The sequence below is a fragment of the Eretmochelys imbricata genome, chromosome 4 (assembly GCF_965152235.1).
Source record: "Eretmochelys imbricata isolate rEreImb1 chromosome 4, rEreImb1.hap1, whole genome shotgun sequence".
NCBI lineage: Eukaryota > Metazoa > Chordata > Testudines > Cheloniidae > Eretmochelys > Eretmochelys imbricata.
In genome coordinates, this window is record NC_135575.1 from 120,410,207 (window position 1) to 120,424,287 (window position 14,081).

The 14,081-nt window shown below is 39.9% G+C and overlaps 1 protein-coding gene across 4 annotated transcripts in view; it reads right to left on the minus strand.

Annotated features, from left to right (window-relative positions):
• Positions 1-14,081, minus strand: part of JAKMIP1 (janus kinase and microtubule interacting protein 1) — a 247,120-nt gene that overhangs the window by 114,337 nt on the left and 118,702 nt on the right. For 3 of the 4 annotated variants that reach the window (XM_077815868.1, XM_077815866.1, XM_077815865.1), the window contains 2 exons: positions 12,674-12,890; positions 6,577-6,855 (listed from right to left, as the gene is read on the minus strand). In XM_077815868.1, coding sequence (XP_077671994.1) covers positions 6,577-6,705 — 129 coding nt within the window. In that variant the 5' untranslated portion in view covers positions 6,706-6,855; positions 12,674-12,890. The remainder of the gene's footprint in view (positions 1-6,576; positions 6,856-12,673; positions 12,891-14,081) is intronic. The other variant, XM_077815867.1, reaches the window with a different exon arrangement.

Genomic DNA, 14,081 nt, shown 5'->3' on the forward strand with positions numbered 1-14,081 from the left:
CAGACATTTTACCTGTCAGCCTTGCCTCACCCTGCCACCCACTTTTATCTATATGACCTTTATCACCATCCTTTTCCCACCACATCGACCCTCCTCTGTATTCCTTTCCTCATCAGGCCCAACTTCACTGCTCACAAGTACGCTCTTAGCACCTCCACACCCCCAACAAGATGTACACATGCCAACCCAGAACTTCCCTTTCCTGCTCTCCCTATTCTCTCCCATTCTTTATCACTCTCCTTCCTGGTGCTCCTTAGATTGTAAAATCTTGGGCTTCTTACTACAGATTTTAAGAACCGGTACACAATCTCACATGGGGCAGTGTATTTATTGTGAGGAACCTAGCTCACATTTGGGCTAGAAAATTATTAGAAATTGTTTCAGACTGCACTGCAATATCATCTAATTTCCTGTTCTCCAACACCTCCAGGTCTCTTTTGGTATTATGACCTTCTCATCTCCCTCCCTCCAAATGTGTGGGAATGTTAATATCTTCCCCCAGAAGTACTGGCTTGAATTTTATATTGTTACCCCTGGAAATATTTGTAATGCTTTTCGGTCCCATTGTGTTGTATCTCTATCCATACCAACTTCGTACCATCTGTGAGTTTAATTAATGTGCTTCATTACATGCTCTTCCTAACAATAAAGAAGTCTGTCAATCCTTGGATCATAACCCTTCTCCCACACCCAACTGAATCATGTGTTACCGTTCCAGAAATCTGATGATCAAATCTACTATATTCCCTTCATTTACTAATTTTACATTATAATCAAAATGAGGCTGGCCTTATTTATTCTTTATAATTTTCTGCTCCTTATTTTCAATATTTTGTTACCCTTCAGATGCTTATAAGTACTCTCTTGTTTCCCTCCCCTCCCCATTATTTTACTAGGGATTGAGAATGTTGGTTTATAAGACACAAACATAGAACTACCAGAATATCCATCTTTTTCAATATATCCTGTCTCTAACCACTGGTCAGGTTCAAGTATCAAGGGGTAGCCGTGTTAGTCTGTATCCACAAAAACAACAAGGAGATGCATCTGAAGAAGTGATGTTTTACCCGCGAAAGCTTATGCCCAAATAAATCTGTTAGTCTTTAAGGTGCCACCAGACTCCTTGTTGTTTTTGGTCAGGTTCAGATACTTCAAAAAAACCCCCAACAGACAATCATGGAATAACTTGCTTAAAGAGAAAGCTTCTTTCTAACTCCATGCAGTTAATGGTTAGCTTACGCCCTGAAGCATACATTTTTATTACTATCTAATACAAGCATAGAGGATATTTACCAAAATAATCTTTTCTTCCCTATCTGAAGATGGTTACTATATTTTCCCCCTTCAATTCTCTGGTACCTCTTCATTTCTCTGCAAATTGCTTATGGTTCAGAAAGTTAACTAGATAAATCCCTTTGTACCTGCCATATATAGCAGACAGAACTACTGATTTATATATGTTCAGTTCTTCCAATTAATCTCGTTCTTGCTTTTTATCAACAGCAGTGTTTTAAATTCTTCTTTACGTTATATACATTTTCCATACTTTTCTTCATTATAAAGGAAAATTTAAAAGCATTGTTGCTCCTATAACAACACCATGTTGTTTTCTTAAGTTTCATACATCAAAAGAGTTAAGTTTTAAAAACTCACTTTTCAGTCATAGCATTGTACTGGCCATAGATTCCATCTTGGCGGTACCAATCTTCCACACCCAAAAGAAATTTCAAGAAATGAGGAGATTTTATGGAGCCAATTAATTTAGAAATCATAAAACTAATACACCGAGTCCACTGGGGTGAAACATCTCATTTAGGCTGAATCTCAGGTGCTATTTCAAGATCTCAAAGCTTGTCAAGTTTGAGACCAAAATTAGAATTGCAATGACCCATGCATACCTAAACCGTGCTAGCACTGTTGCATTAAGTTAGGTGGATACATGGGCCAAGGATGTTCATATAACTCAGTCACTGTCCAACATAATAAACAGTTTGATACAAGGTTCAGAGTTTAGTATTCAGAGGCTTCATCCTGCTTAGCACCATGGCAAACACACCGTTAAAAATCCTTTGTAACATTTGAACAGAGATACAGAAAAGTAGTTAAACTGGGCAAAGCATCTGAAAGACATGATATTAAATAAGGCTTTCACTTTAACAACATCCCTTTCTCTTTAGCTGCAGAGAGTTTTTAGAAAAGTATCCTTTTTGACAGTCTTTTAGATGGTATCTAAGATAGAAATAACTAACTTCTCTTTTCCTCAAAAGGACAGTTAAGATGGGCTGAAGCTGTTGCTGCTGCTTCCCAGAAGACAAAACTAGACAAACACAATAAGGAAAAGAAAAGAAAGGCATAGAGAGAAATGCAGCTTCCTGAACCTGTAGGGAGCAGTCTCTGCCACCAATGCTCAACCAGCCAACATCCAAGCCATTGGGTGTAATGACTGAGCATCTGACCTTGGTTCTGAGATATTATGTCCTGGCAGGCTGGTGGGGTATGGGAGACTGTGTGAACATCTGCAAAAGGTTTGGACAGCCAAAACTGCCTCAGCAAATGAGAGGATAAATGTCAGGTCCTGCCCCCATATGGGCTGCAGTGGCAGCTCCTGTGGCTCCTATCCCACAACATTGGGTCCAGCTCCTCACTCAGGCTGTGGGTTACAGAGTAAGCCCGCCCTGCACTTACCTTGCAGCAGCAGCTGCTGTCCCACCAGGCTATGGCAGACGCCCTGCAATCTGGTGCACAGGGTTGCAGCACTGCTCAGGTTTGGGCCAGGCACCCCCTTGCCTCCCTGTCATGACGGTGCTGCAGCCAGGCCAAACTTGAGAAAGTGGAACTGTGAGCCCTTGGACTACATTAGAACACGTTCAGTGGGGAGCTGAGTCCAGCCCCACAGGATAGGAGTCCTAGGAGCAACTGTGTCATTTTATTTTGTTATTTAACATTTGCAAAAAACATGGGCTCCAGGCATATCGATCTGTTGAGTCTCCCAGGACTAGGATAGGACAAAGACCCCTTTCTGCTTTTGAATGAGGAGATATCTGGAGTAGGAGCTCCATCCCCTGAACTCTGGTGGAACCTCCTCTGTGGCTCCTAGATGAAACAATGACGCCGGGCCCTAGAAAGGGATGTGGTAGTCATGGGCAATGATTTCTGACACCGATCTGTCTGACATCAAGGCAGATCACACCCGATGGAATAGGGCAAGGCAGCTTCCAAAAGAGGTGCTCACTTGACTGTATCTGATGTGGCTCCAGAAATTTGCTGATGTGTCATAAGAGTGGGGCGTGCTGCTGAGGAGGAGGAGGAGAACTAGGGCCCTTTGTTGTATTTTGAGTTTTTCTTGGCATGGTACTCCAGTGGCCTGTGGTGGTTGGATGCGTCTGTGGTCTCAAGTAGGCTTGCATACAGCATGGCTTGCAAAACAGGGCTGGAATGTAAATCCCCAGGCACCACAAAGTGGCCTTTGAGTCTTTCAAGAGTATGGAGAATTTTCTTCACTTGCTAAATAGCTCTGTTCTCTCAAAGGGCAAGTCCTCAGCTGTAGCCAGGAGCTACAATGCTCTAAACATTGCCACCACTGTGGCCACAGATCTCTGTGCTGTCTGAGGCATCCATTGTGGTGTCTCACTGTGGTGTCTGAGGCATCCGTTGCCACCTGTTGGACTGTCTCTGCTACTAGCTCACCTTCCTTATGTCTCTTAGCTCTTCTCTATCATTGCGCAGGAGCTTCATGATCTGATAGTACAGAGAACTCAGTGACAGCACACGAGGTCATTCCCTCAATCAAACTCACTTCTCTCTAGGTGAAATCCTAGCCCCATTAACTTTTCTAGAACCAGGATTTAATCTTCTGTCTCAGGCCCTATCCCTATACTCTGACAACAACAAACAACTAGTGTGGCCTAATCCCTTCAGATTTACTGTTACCCATTTACCACTTACTCACATCTACCCTTTTACTCCTCCATTAGACACACTGATTAGGTAGCATCCCCTCCCTCACTACTTGGATGGCAGGGGTGTGTGGTTTGAGGGAGAGTATGGGACATGAGAGTATGGGACTGTAGGGAATACAGGTATTGCTGTGCAATTGTTCTGGCTGCATTAAAGAAGTGCTGGATTTTAGGGCAATGCAGCCTGGCTTCTTTCATTCACATATCCCTGATTCCTTTCATAAACACAGAGTTTCCATCCATGGCAACCATGGATGGCAACCCTCCAGCTGGGAGGATATAAGTTTAAGGTAACTTCCAAAGCAGATGGTTTCTAATGGTAGAATAATGCAGCAGTCACACTATCAGGCCACTGGCGTTGACTGTATATATGAGCTACTTTAAGAACGAAAATGAAGCAAAATAGCTGAGAAATAAAAAAAAAATTTTTTCAGATTCGATAGAACGGTGAAATTTAAACTGAGAATTGTCTTTTAAAACACCGCAGCACTGAGATACTATAAAAGGATAGCGGCGCTACAGCACAATTGTCAGTCTCTCCCTGGGTTTACAGGCCTGAATGGCTGGCAAGCTTCCTGGCCTGTTGTACTAAGAAGCACAGAAAGCTTTGTACCACCCCCAGCATTACAGTTTACTCATTTTATCTGTGGGGGAAGCGGAGGCAGAGGGGAACAGCAATAACGTTGGCTGCACTGTTCCACAAGAAGCATTAAGAAGGGATCAGGCTGCAGCTCAAACGCCACAGTTTAAAAGTAAACTCTAAGGAGGAATGTGCAAGAAGGAGAAGTAAAAATTTCTATCTGTAAGTAGGTTTTTCATAACTTTCTGCTCCGCAAAATATTTTAACATTTTGTCCCAATTTGTGATGAAAAACAAATGTCAATTTCCCAGGGGACAGAAATTCTGATTTTCCACCAGCTCCATACTGAATTTATTATGGCAACTGAGCAAGATCTTGTTCGAAAGAAAAAGAAATCTGAGTTTTCGTCTGCAACATTTTATTTAAATTAACTATATAAAATAATAAACCTGTGTAAGGCTTTGTCTTCACTGCCAATTGAATGACAAAACTTTTGTCATTCACAGGTGCTTAAAAAAGCTACTGCCCCCGAAAGACAAAAGTTTTGCCGCAGCAAATGGCAGTGTAAATGGCTCATTGTCGGCAGGAGTGCTCTCCTGTCGACAACGTGAATCCAGCTCGTAGGGGGTGGAAGTATTTTGTCAGCAAAAGTGCCAGCAAACAGCATTTACACTGCCCAACTTTTAGCAACACGGCGGTGTCGCTAAAAGCTGTGTAGTGTAGACAAAGCCTAAGATCCAGCATCATTACCCTCTCAGAAAATTATAGAGGGCACAGAAGAGGAAGTAGAGCTGGAGATCAGCTGATAGCCTAATGCAGAATCACAACTCCAAAGATCCTATGAAGATTCTCCTGTTCCAGTAACGAACAGTCTTCAGATGAAAGACCAAGCAGAAAAAAAGTGTTAGTCGAGACCATTTTTATATCTTGTAAATGGCAGACAGAAAGAATTTTTTGCTTCTGCTTCAAAATCTACCTTAAAAATAATGATGGAAAAAGACAAGATGAGCCACCTGGAAGTGTTAGTGGGTAGTGATAAAATGTTTGCTCTGACTAAAGGTCTCTGAATCCACATACAAAGGGATGTATGTGAAATCTTTTACTCAGCTATGTGAAAAATTTAGTGTAGAGAGCAGAATTTATTCTTTACATCATTATCTCACCCATATTTATTCATGCTATGGGTTACATATAACACTTCTGAGACTATCTGTAACTGCAGAAAAAATATTAGAGTGGATCTGCCAGTCTATAAAATTCTTTGTGTTTTGTAGGGAGTCAAGTGCACTGAAGGTACTAAATGAATTAATAATAAGCCTACTGGTCCATCCACTTCTGACATGCTGCAAGGAAATAAAATTATATATGCTAACAGCTGTTTAAATATATATAATTGATGAATAAACAAAATCTCTTGGGTTTGCCACTGATTATTCACATATCTGGAGCAATTACAGTGTGAAGAGCAACATTTAGACCGCTGTTCCAAATGCAAATAGCCAATAACACATGCAACCTAATGGGATCAAATTAGGACTGCATCAATGATTACCACAGTCAGTCTGCATTCTGCATATGCACTTAAGTGGAATGCTTTGAATGTGACTTAGGAGTTCAACTTTCCCTTCAATTCCTTTCACAGTTTGAAAAACTAAGCTCTGATACAAACCTCCTGATCATTCATTTTATTTCCTTTAGTCACATTTTGTTAACACCTCTCGATTTAGCAACACTGCATATTTAACAAACAGACATTTACTCCCTCTTGCAGGTTATTAATGAAGATTTTAAATAAGACTGGACCTAGAACAATTACATTTCACTACACATCTCACGGTTTAATACTTCACTCTTTATTCGTTTCATTCTGGCCATGGTCCCTCAGCCAGTGTACAGTCCACAGAACAGTGTGGAGATCCAAGCCAATATCAACTAATTTTGAAAGTACATTATTTTTGAGAGAAATTGGTGTCAAATTGTCTGCTGGTTCATAGCCTAACATACCACTCTGAAGCATTCTTACAGCATGCAAACACATACCTTGCTTTTTTCTTGCTGGAATTCTATCTGGATGTTGGTCAGTTTAATCCGTAGTTCCTCATTAGCAGCCTGAACTGCTTCTATCTCCATGTCGGATCTCTCTCCCTTGGCACGGCTTTTCTTGGACATAGTTATTTTTAAAGTTTACGGTAAAAATCCCTCCCGCCACACTGAACCAATAGCCAAGCAACCCTCTGTGTTAGACATTAACAATTCAAGTAGTCCTCAACACAGTCCTGCATGTAATACTTTTCCATCATGGCTGATTTCTCTCATATCCTGAAAGAAACGGAGAAGAAGAAGCCGACCTATTAGACTGCAGCACGGTTTGACAAAATGACACATCAACAAACAAAAGTCATAGAATGGATTATAAAATAAATCTGTGTTACTTCAAGCAATTACATAAAAAGCATTAAAAATTTGTAGTACTTTTCTCTAGCATACCCAATAAGATACAGTATACTGTGCTTTTATAGAGGTAGAAAACAAAGACCAGAAAAGTAAAAGTTGCACATATGTAACTTTTCCCCCACACAACACCTCATTATCTAAATATGCACACACTCCAACCCTGTTTCCCAGAAACTGATTTCCTTCTTGTCATGTTAAAGAGCAGACATTAACAAAAACATGAATCACTTCTTATTTAGGACCTGATCCTGAGAGAGACTGAGCATTCACAACTGACACTGGGCCTGATCTTGTGTCATCTGAAGCCAGTGGGAGTTTCCCACTGACTTCAACAGGCGTCATTACATTTAATTCATGTTGTAAATAGAACAGGAAATTGTACAATATTAACTTAAAGTTCCATTACAACCTCTCGCCTTAAGGGAGTCAGGAAATACCTCACCATTAGTTATTATTTACAGAAACAATTCTGTAATTATAATAGTAATATATTATAAGGTTGCATATGCTATGGAAAATTGCATGCCACCTGAAAATCAGATCCAAAAATACTAAGCTCCTTTAACTCCAATTATATTCCCAAGCATGTGTCCAGGTAAAGTGTTTGTTTATTTAAATCAGATTTATATAATATTCAAAGAGTGTATCAATACCATACAAAGAACTCTAATTCCAAATAAGTAGGAAATTGTAGATTAGTTTGCATATTGATTGGTTACAAAAACGAAATCGGATTTTCTTCCTTATCACCTATGGAACACCAAAGTTATTCACAGAATGCAGGAACAGCAGCACTTACGCCTGGCAGTGAATTAGTTGGCAAATTGACTTCAATTTTTTAAATATCCATTTAATCTTCATCACCAAATTATATGACACAATTATGGCATTCTTAAGGTATTTGCAATTGGGCACACAAATATTGCTTTGGTACCTAATATGTTTTTGCTAATTCAGGGGTTGTATTATTACCGAAGACAAATACAGTCTTTAGCACTTGGTGTTTGAGATCCTTAAATTAAAGACATATAGACAAAGTGTTCACAAACATTAACTTATAATGTAACAACAACAATAATATGCAAGTAACATACTCAATTAACACATAGGTAAACAGATTTATAGGAGTCAAGTGACTTGCCCAAAGTAACACCTCTCTGCTCAGATCAGTAGGAAACAAGGAACAGAAACCTAGAATCCTGATTCCCAGGCCCTTGCTCTGATTACTGAACTAGACAACACTACTAGTGAATATTTGCCACAGTTTCCCATTAGGATCCAGTATAAATAGACCAGAGACTCCTTTTTAATTGACTAGAATTAAAAAAAATTGTTTTGTTTTGTAGTCCTTCCCCTACCTCTTTCCAACCATAAAATCTCATTGTGATAGGGTAGTCAGCCCCTTAAAGGTAGTAGTGCCTAGTTGTCAGTCCCCCCTGCAACATGTGGCATGGCCGTTTATGGATATAAGAAGTTCAATATAAGGATGGAATGGGGATATGGAGAGAGAGGAAGCCGTCTTGGGAGTGAATGGTGCTTTTCACTGTATCTTTAAGGATCTGAGGAGCCTTGCAGAGAGAGCATGGCAAGGCTTCCATCTTACCCAAGCAATCAGGGATGGGGACTAGCATATATCCTGCCTAGTCTCTCATAAAAAGGTCAGATACCAGCAGAAGACAGCTACCGAACCCTCTGAGCCTGAGAACTACATGGGAAGCTGAGGGATAAGCTGGCTAAGGTCCTGCACTGGACTAAAATTACAACCCAGATGCAGGAGAACTGGGCACTCCTGGCCAAAGGAGAGAGGTAACAACTGCCTGAATTACCCAGCTCCAGGAGAAGAGCAGAGGTCTCCTGCCATAAGGAAAGACAGAGAAACTGAGAAGTAACCCTGAAGGGACTGGGAATATGGCACAAGGGAACACTGAAGGCCAGAAGAAATTTAAAAAGCAATTACATATGCGTAGTGCAGTGATTCTAGAGGTAAATGCAAATTCAAGGCAAAAAAAACAAACTCCATGTAACAAGAATAGAATGGAATAGGTTGCTCTTAAGCTCTTAACCATTCTTAAGAATGGTTCATGGAATAGGTGGCTCTTAAGGCTTTTTCTGCCTTTATTATGATTATTTATTATTATTATTATTATTATTATTATTATTAAAAGAGAACAGCTAGCTACAGCATATGATATATTCCATTATCTTCTAGATTAGAGATGACCCATAATCAAAACATTGCCTCCACTACTCCCTACTTTTGTGGGAAATTTGGATTCAAATTCAATTTAAAAAGTTACATACCTCTGGGACCGTCTTTAATGAAGAAGTTAAAATAAACCAACGTGAGGTTGTAATTAGAAGTACTCTATGTCATGACAAAAGCTTTCAAAAGTATGAATTCCTTCTAAACTTGAAGGTAGACTGAGATTCTCAGATACTCTCCAAGGAGCTATTCCTGAAACCCATACCCAAGCAAAATTCCTATTGTATTTACATATGATAGGCTAAATTCACATTGAATTCCAAGTAAGGAAATCAAAATCGCCCTCAAGTGTTTGGATTGCTAGAATTGTTTTACATCTCTCATCTGATCTTTCGTAAAATACCTTAACATGGAAGAGTAAGAACACTTCAGCTACACATATTTTAGTATGTAAATTTAGAAATGGAATTTGTTCTTCTATCACAAAAGACAAAAACACCAAGGTAGCCTTATTTGACATGGGCATACAGGAAATGTGGAGGACAGAAATAAGTCAACGTGAAGTGATGTTGATATTGTACTGGAAGTTACCACGTACTTTTGAGTCATTAACTGTACAGTATCCCTGAGCTCTGACTGAGCCAGAGCCATTCCATTTCAGTTGATTTACGATATCCTCATGTGGAGGATGTGTCACATGAAGATAAGATGTGGAGATATTATACCACATTAAGACCAAACTTTTTAATATGGGTGCCTACAGATAGGCACTTCAACCCACATTTAAGCATGAAGCAGGTAGCCTGATTTACAGAGCTGCTGAGCACGCACTGCTCCCATTGACTTCAAAATTCACCTCCAGTGAGTTCAAGCTCAACGGCAGCTGCCATTACTCAAAACCTCTGACAAATCAGGTACTTATTCCAGGTGAATTTGGGTATCTAACTTTAGGCACCTACATTGGAAAGTTTCGGGTTAACTGCATAAATGTAACACATTTTCATCACTTCTACTCAGGGTAACACTCACCACTGTATTTTTAAAACCAGTTTAAAGATTCAGAAATCAAGCAAATCCAGCACTATCCTCTCAATTGCTTATCAGATGGTTTGTAACCAGGATCATTAATTGCTAAATTAAACCTTTGCTCAATACCCTGAGCAGGGAGCGGTACACAACGGTGCCACCTCAGGAGCAGGCAGAGGAAGGAGCTGTGACTTGGAGAGGATCCCCTCTTGCTCCCAGGGGGAATAAGAGTGTAATTCTCACTAGCTTTGTCATAAATATAAAGGGAAGGGTAAACCCCTTTAAAATCCCTCCTGGCCAGAGTAAAACTCCTCTCACCTGTAAAGGGTTAAGAAGCTAAAGGTAACCTCGCTGGCACCTGACCAAAATGACCAATGAGGAGACAAGATACTTTCAAAAGCTGGGAGGAGGGAGAGAAACAAAGGGTCTGTGGGTCTGTCTATATGCTGTTTCTGTTGGGGATAGACCAGGAATGGAGTCTTAGAACTTTTAGTAAGTAATCTAGCTAGGTATGCGTTAGATTATGATTTCTTTAAATGGCTGGGAAAAGAATTGTGCTGAATAGAATAACTATTTCTGTCTGTGTATCTTTTTTGTAACTTAAGGTTTTGCCTAGAGGGGTTCTCTATGTTTTTGAATCTAATTACCCTGTAAGGTATCTACCATCCTGATTTTATAGAGATGATTTCTTTACTTCTATTTACTTCTATTTCTATTAAAAGTCTTCTTGTAAGAAAACTGAATGCTTTTTCATTGTTTTCAGATCCAAGGGTTTGGGTCTATAATCACCTATGCAAATTGGTGAGGCTTTTTATCCAACATTTCCCAGGAAAGGGGGGGGGTGCAAGTGTTGGGAGGATTGTTCATTGTTCTTAAGATCCAAGGGTCTGGGTCTGTAGTCACCTAGGCAAATTGGTGAGGCTTTTTACCAAACCTTGTCCAGGAAGTGGGGTGCAAGGTTTTGGGAAGTATTTTGGGGGGAAAGACGTTTCCAAACAGCTCTTCCCCAATAACCAGTATTTGTTTGGTGGTGGTAGCGGCCAATCCAAGGACAAACGGTGGAATATTTTGTACCTTGGGGAAGTTTTGACCTAAGCTGGTAAAGATAAGCTTAGGAGGTTTTTCATGCAGGTCCCCACATCTGTACCCTAGAGTTCAGAGTGGGGGAGGAACCTTGACAAGCTTTATACCTGGTGCAGATACTTATGCCCCACTCACACTCTACTACCTCCATCAGTCAGTGTGTTCTGAGGGAAGCAGTACTGCACAAGTCATGCCCTTCCCCCCTCCCAAACTAATGAGATTGGGTTAATATGATTTTAAAAATAATAATGCCATTTGGGTTCTCTCACTTTGCCTCCTGATTTTTGAGCCTTTATCATACACTTGGGTCCCATTTCCAAGCTTTTCTCTGTAATCACAAGAGCTAGAAACTAACTTGATTAAAAAGAAAGCGGAGATCATCATCTAATCACCTGACTTCAGGAGCTGGAGCTTGAAGCAAATCATCAAATATTGTGACACATGACAAAATCACAATAATTAGCAACACTGGCGAGATGAGAAGTCCAGGCACCTCCTACTTCCTGCCCCTCCCCATGCCCCTCTCTGCTCACACCCTCACAGGGAGGAGCAATGGGCATATATAGCCTGTTCTCAACCTCCACCCTATACCCGGCACCCAGATGCAGGTAGGCCATGCAATGAGAGAGTGTATATTACTCCCCATATTCCTCCAGTGCAGCTGCATTAGGGCCAGCCATGGTCTAGTCCTAAACAGGCTGAATATCCCACAGCTGTCAGTGCTCTTGATCAAGGCCATGAGGCAATGCAGTAAGATTGTGAACAAAATGACACTGGAAAAAGGAAAGAATATTCCAGAGTTTGGCAAAATTTGAATCTCTCTATTCAGAAGCTTGAACAGCTCATTTAATAAATTTACAAGGTGCAACCTGACATATAGCGTCACAAAAGCACCCAGTGTGTAATCCTGCAGTCCGTTAAGACAGGAAACTGCCATTGTCTCTGGTCAGAGTTATGTGTGTGTGTACTTTGAATGTATCATTGCCTTGGCAGTACTTGAAAACAAATTATACCATATGGCAAAAATGGAAGAAAATGATGGAGGGAAAAAAAGTGAATTTGAAACACTGCTCCCTTCTTCCCCGCCCCCCATATTGACAAGTTCTCCTTGCAGCAGTAGTTTGTGGAATATCAGCTTATTAATTCCCTCTGCAGGGTAGAAACCATCACCCTTTAAATTAAAACAAGCATGTAAGAATAACGTAAAATAAAATTAAAAATCTTACAAAATGGTTAAGATTCAACTGGTGACTGTTAAGTTTTTGGTTGCGGGGGGAGGAGATGGGAAACTTTTTATGTGGTCAGCAAATTCTACCTAACCGAATATTTTACAACAACTCTGCCAGGAAAGATTGTGTCCCATTTTCATACCATTCCAGTGATGTTAGTGATGGAAAATCCATTAGACTTCTTCAGTGGTGTCAGGAAACCCCATCAGCTGAACAAATATCAATCAATAGTTCCAATTTCTCTTCTTCTGACTTATCTTTTTATGGATACAAAGGATGCACTCTGTCACCATCAGAAGCCATTCTCTTCTTCAGAACCATCACCGAAATGATTAATAGATGGTTCTAGACTTTTCTTCCTAAAAACAAAATGAGAAATTGCTGTATAATATGTCTACCAATCTACAGATGTTAAACTTTAATGAAACATTTCAGCCACATGCTAACAAGTCCCTGATAAATGCTGTGCTGTAGCTTTATAAATGTGTTGTACCTTTATAAATACTATATAACATGCAAGATACAAAAAAACAATTTTTCTCCATGGGACTGTGAAAAAGTCTAAAGTCCGAGGACTAATGTTTGCTTAAAAGTTACAACAGAAGTCATGCTTCTGTGTCTTCTGTAAAAAAACACTAATTTCTAAAAAATCCAGACATATGTAAAGCAATTCTCTGCTAAACATATGGAATTTACTGGAGAGAAGTCTTTAGGGTACATGAGTCATATGCTTTCAGAATAAGAAATAGTGTGTCTGGCATGTTATTTTATATGCAAAATATTTTATATTTTACTAGAAATTTCCATGCAAAATTCAGAATTTCAGCTTTGATTTCAAAATTAATCAATACTACTCAGATTCAACTTGATTTCTAGCAGGTAAAATTGTTAATTAGTCATCATGACTGAAATATTAGAATAAATAAAGAGAGGCAGAAAACATGTGGGCAAGAAATGTCAGTTAAAAAGAATCTTCCTAGACATCAGGCAAAACCAATTGCTGTTCTGTTTGGTTAGTGACTAAACTGCCAGGCAGAGAACACTGATTCCATTTAAAAAAATGTCTCTTTTACCAAGATTTTTCCTTCACAGAATGATTTCATCTTCTGCCTTTAAGCCAAAGATTAATAATACAGCAGTCTACATGCAGCAATAGACTCTTTCCTATGATTTAGTGAATCCTAAGAAGAGAAAGTCAAGGACCCATAATGAAAGTAACCTTCTATCCATCAAGATGCTAAAGGGATTTTTTTAAATTAGATCAGTAAGCTTGCTCCTGTTATTGTTTCATCATAGAATCATAGAACTGAAAGGGATCTCGAAAGGTCATCTAGTCCAGTTCCCTGCACTCAAGGCAGGACTACGTATTATCTACATCATCCCTGACCGGTGTTTGGGGATTTTTAAGAGCAGGTTGGACAATGATGGAGATTCCACAACCTCCCTAGGCAATTTATTCCAGTGCTTAACCACTCTGACAGTTAGGAAGTTTTTCCTAATGTCCAGCCTTAACCGCCCTTGCTGCAATTTGAGCCCATTGCTTCTTGCCC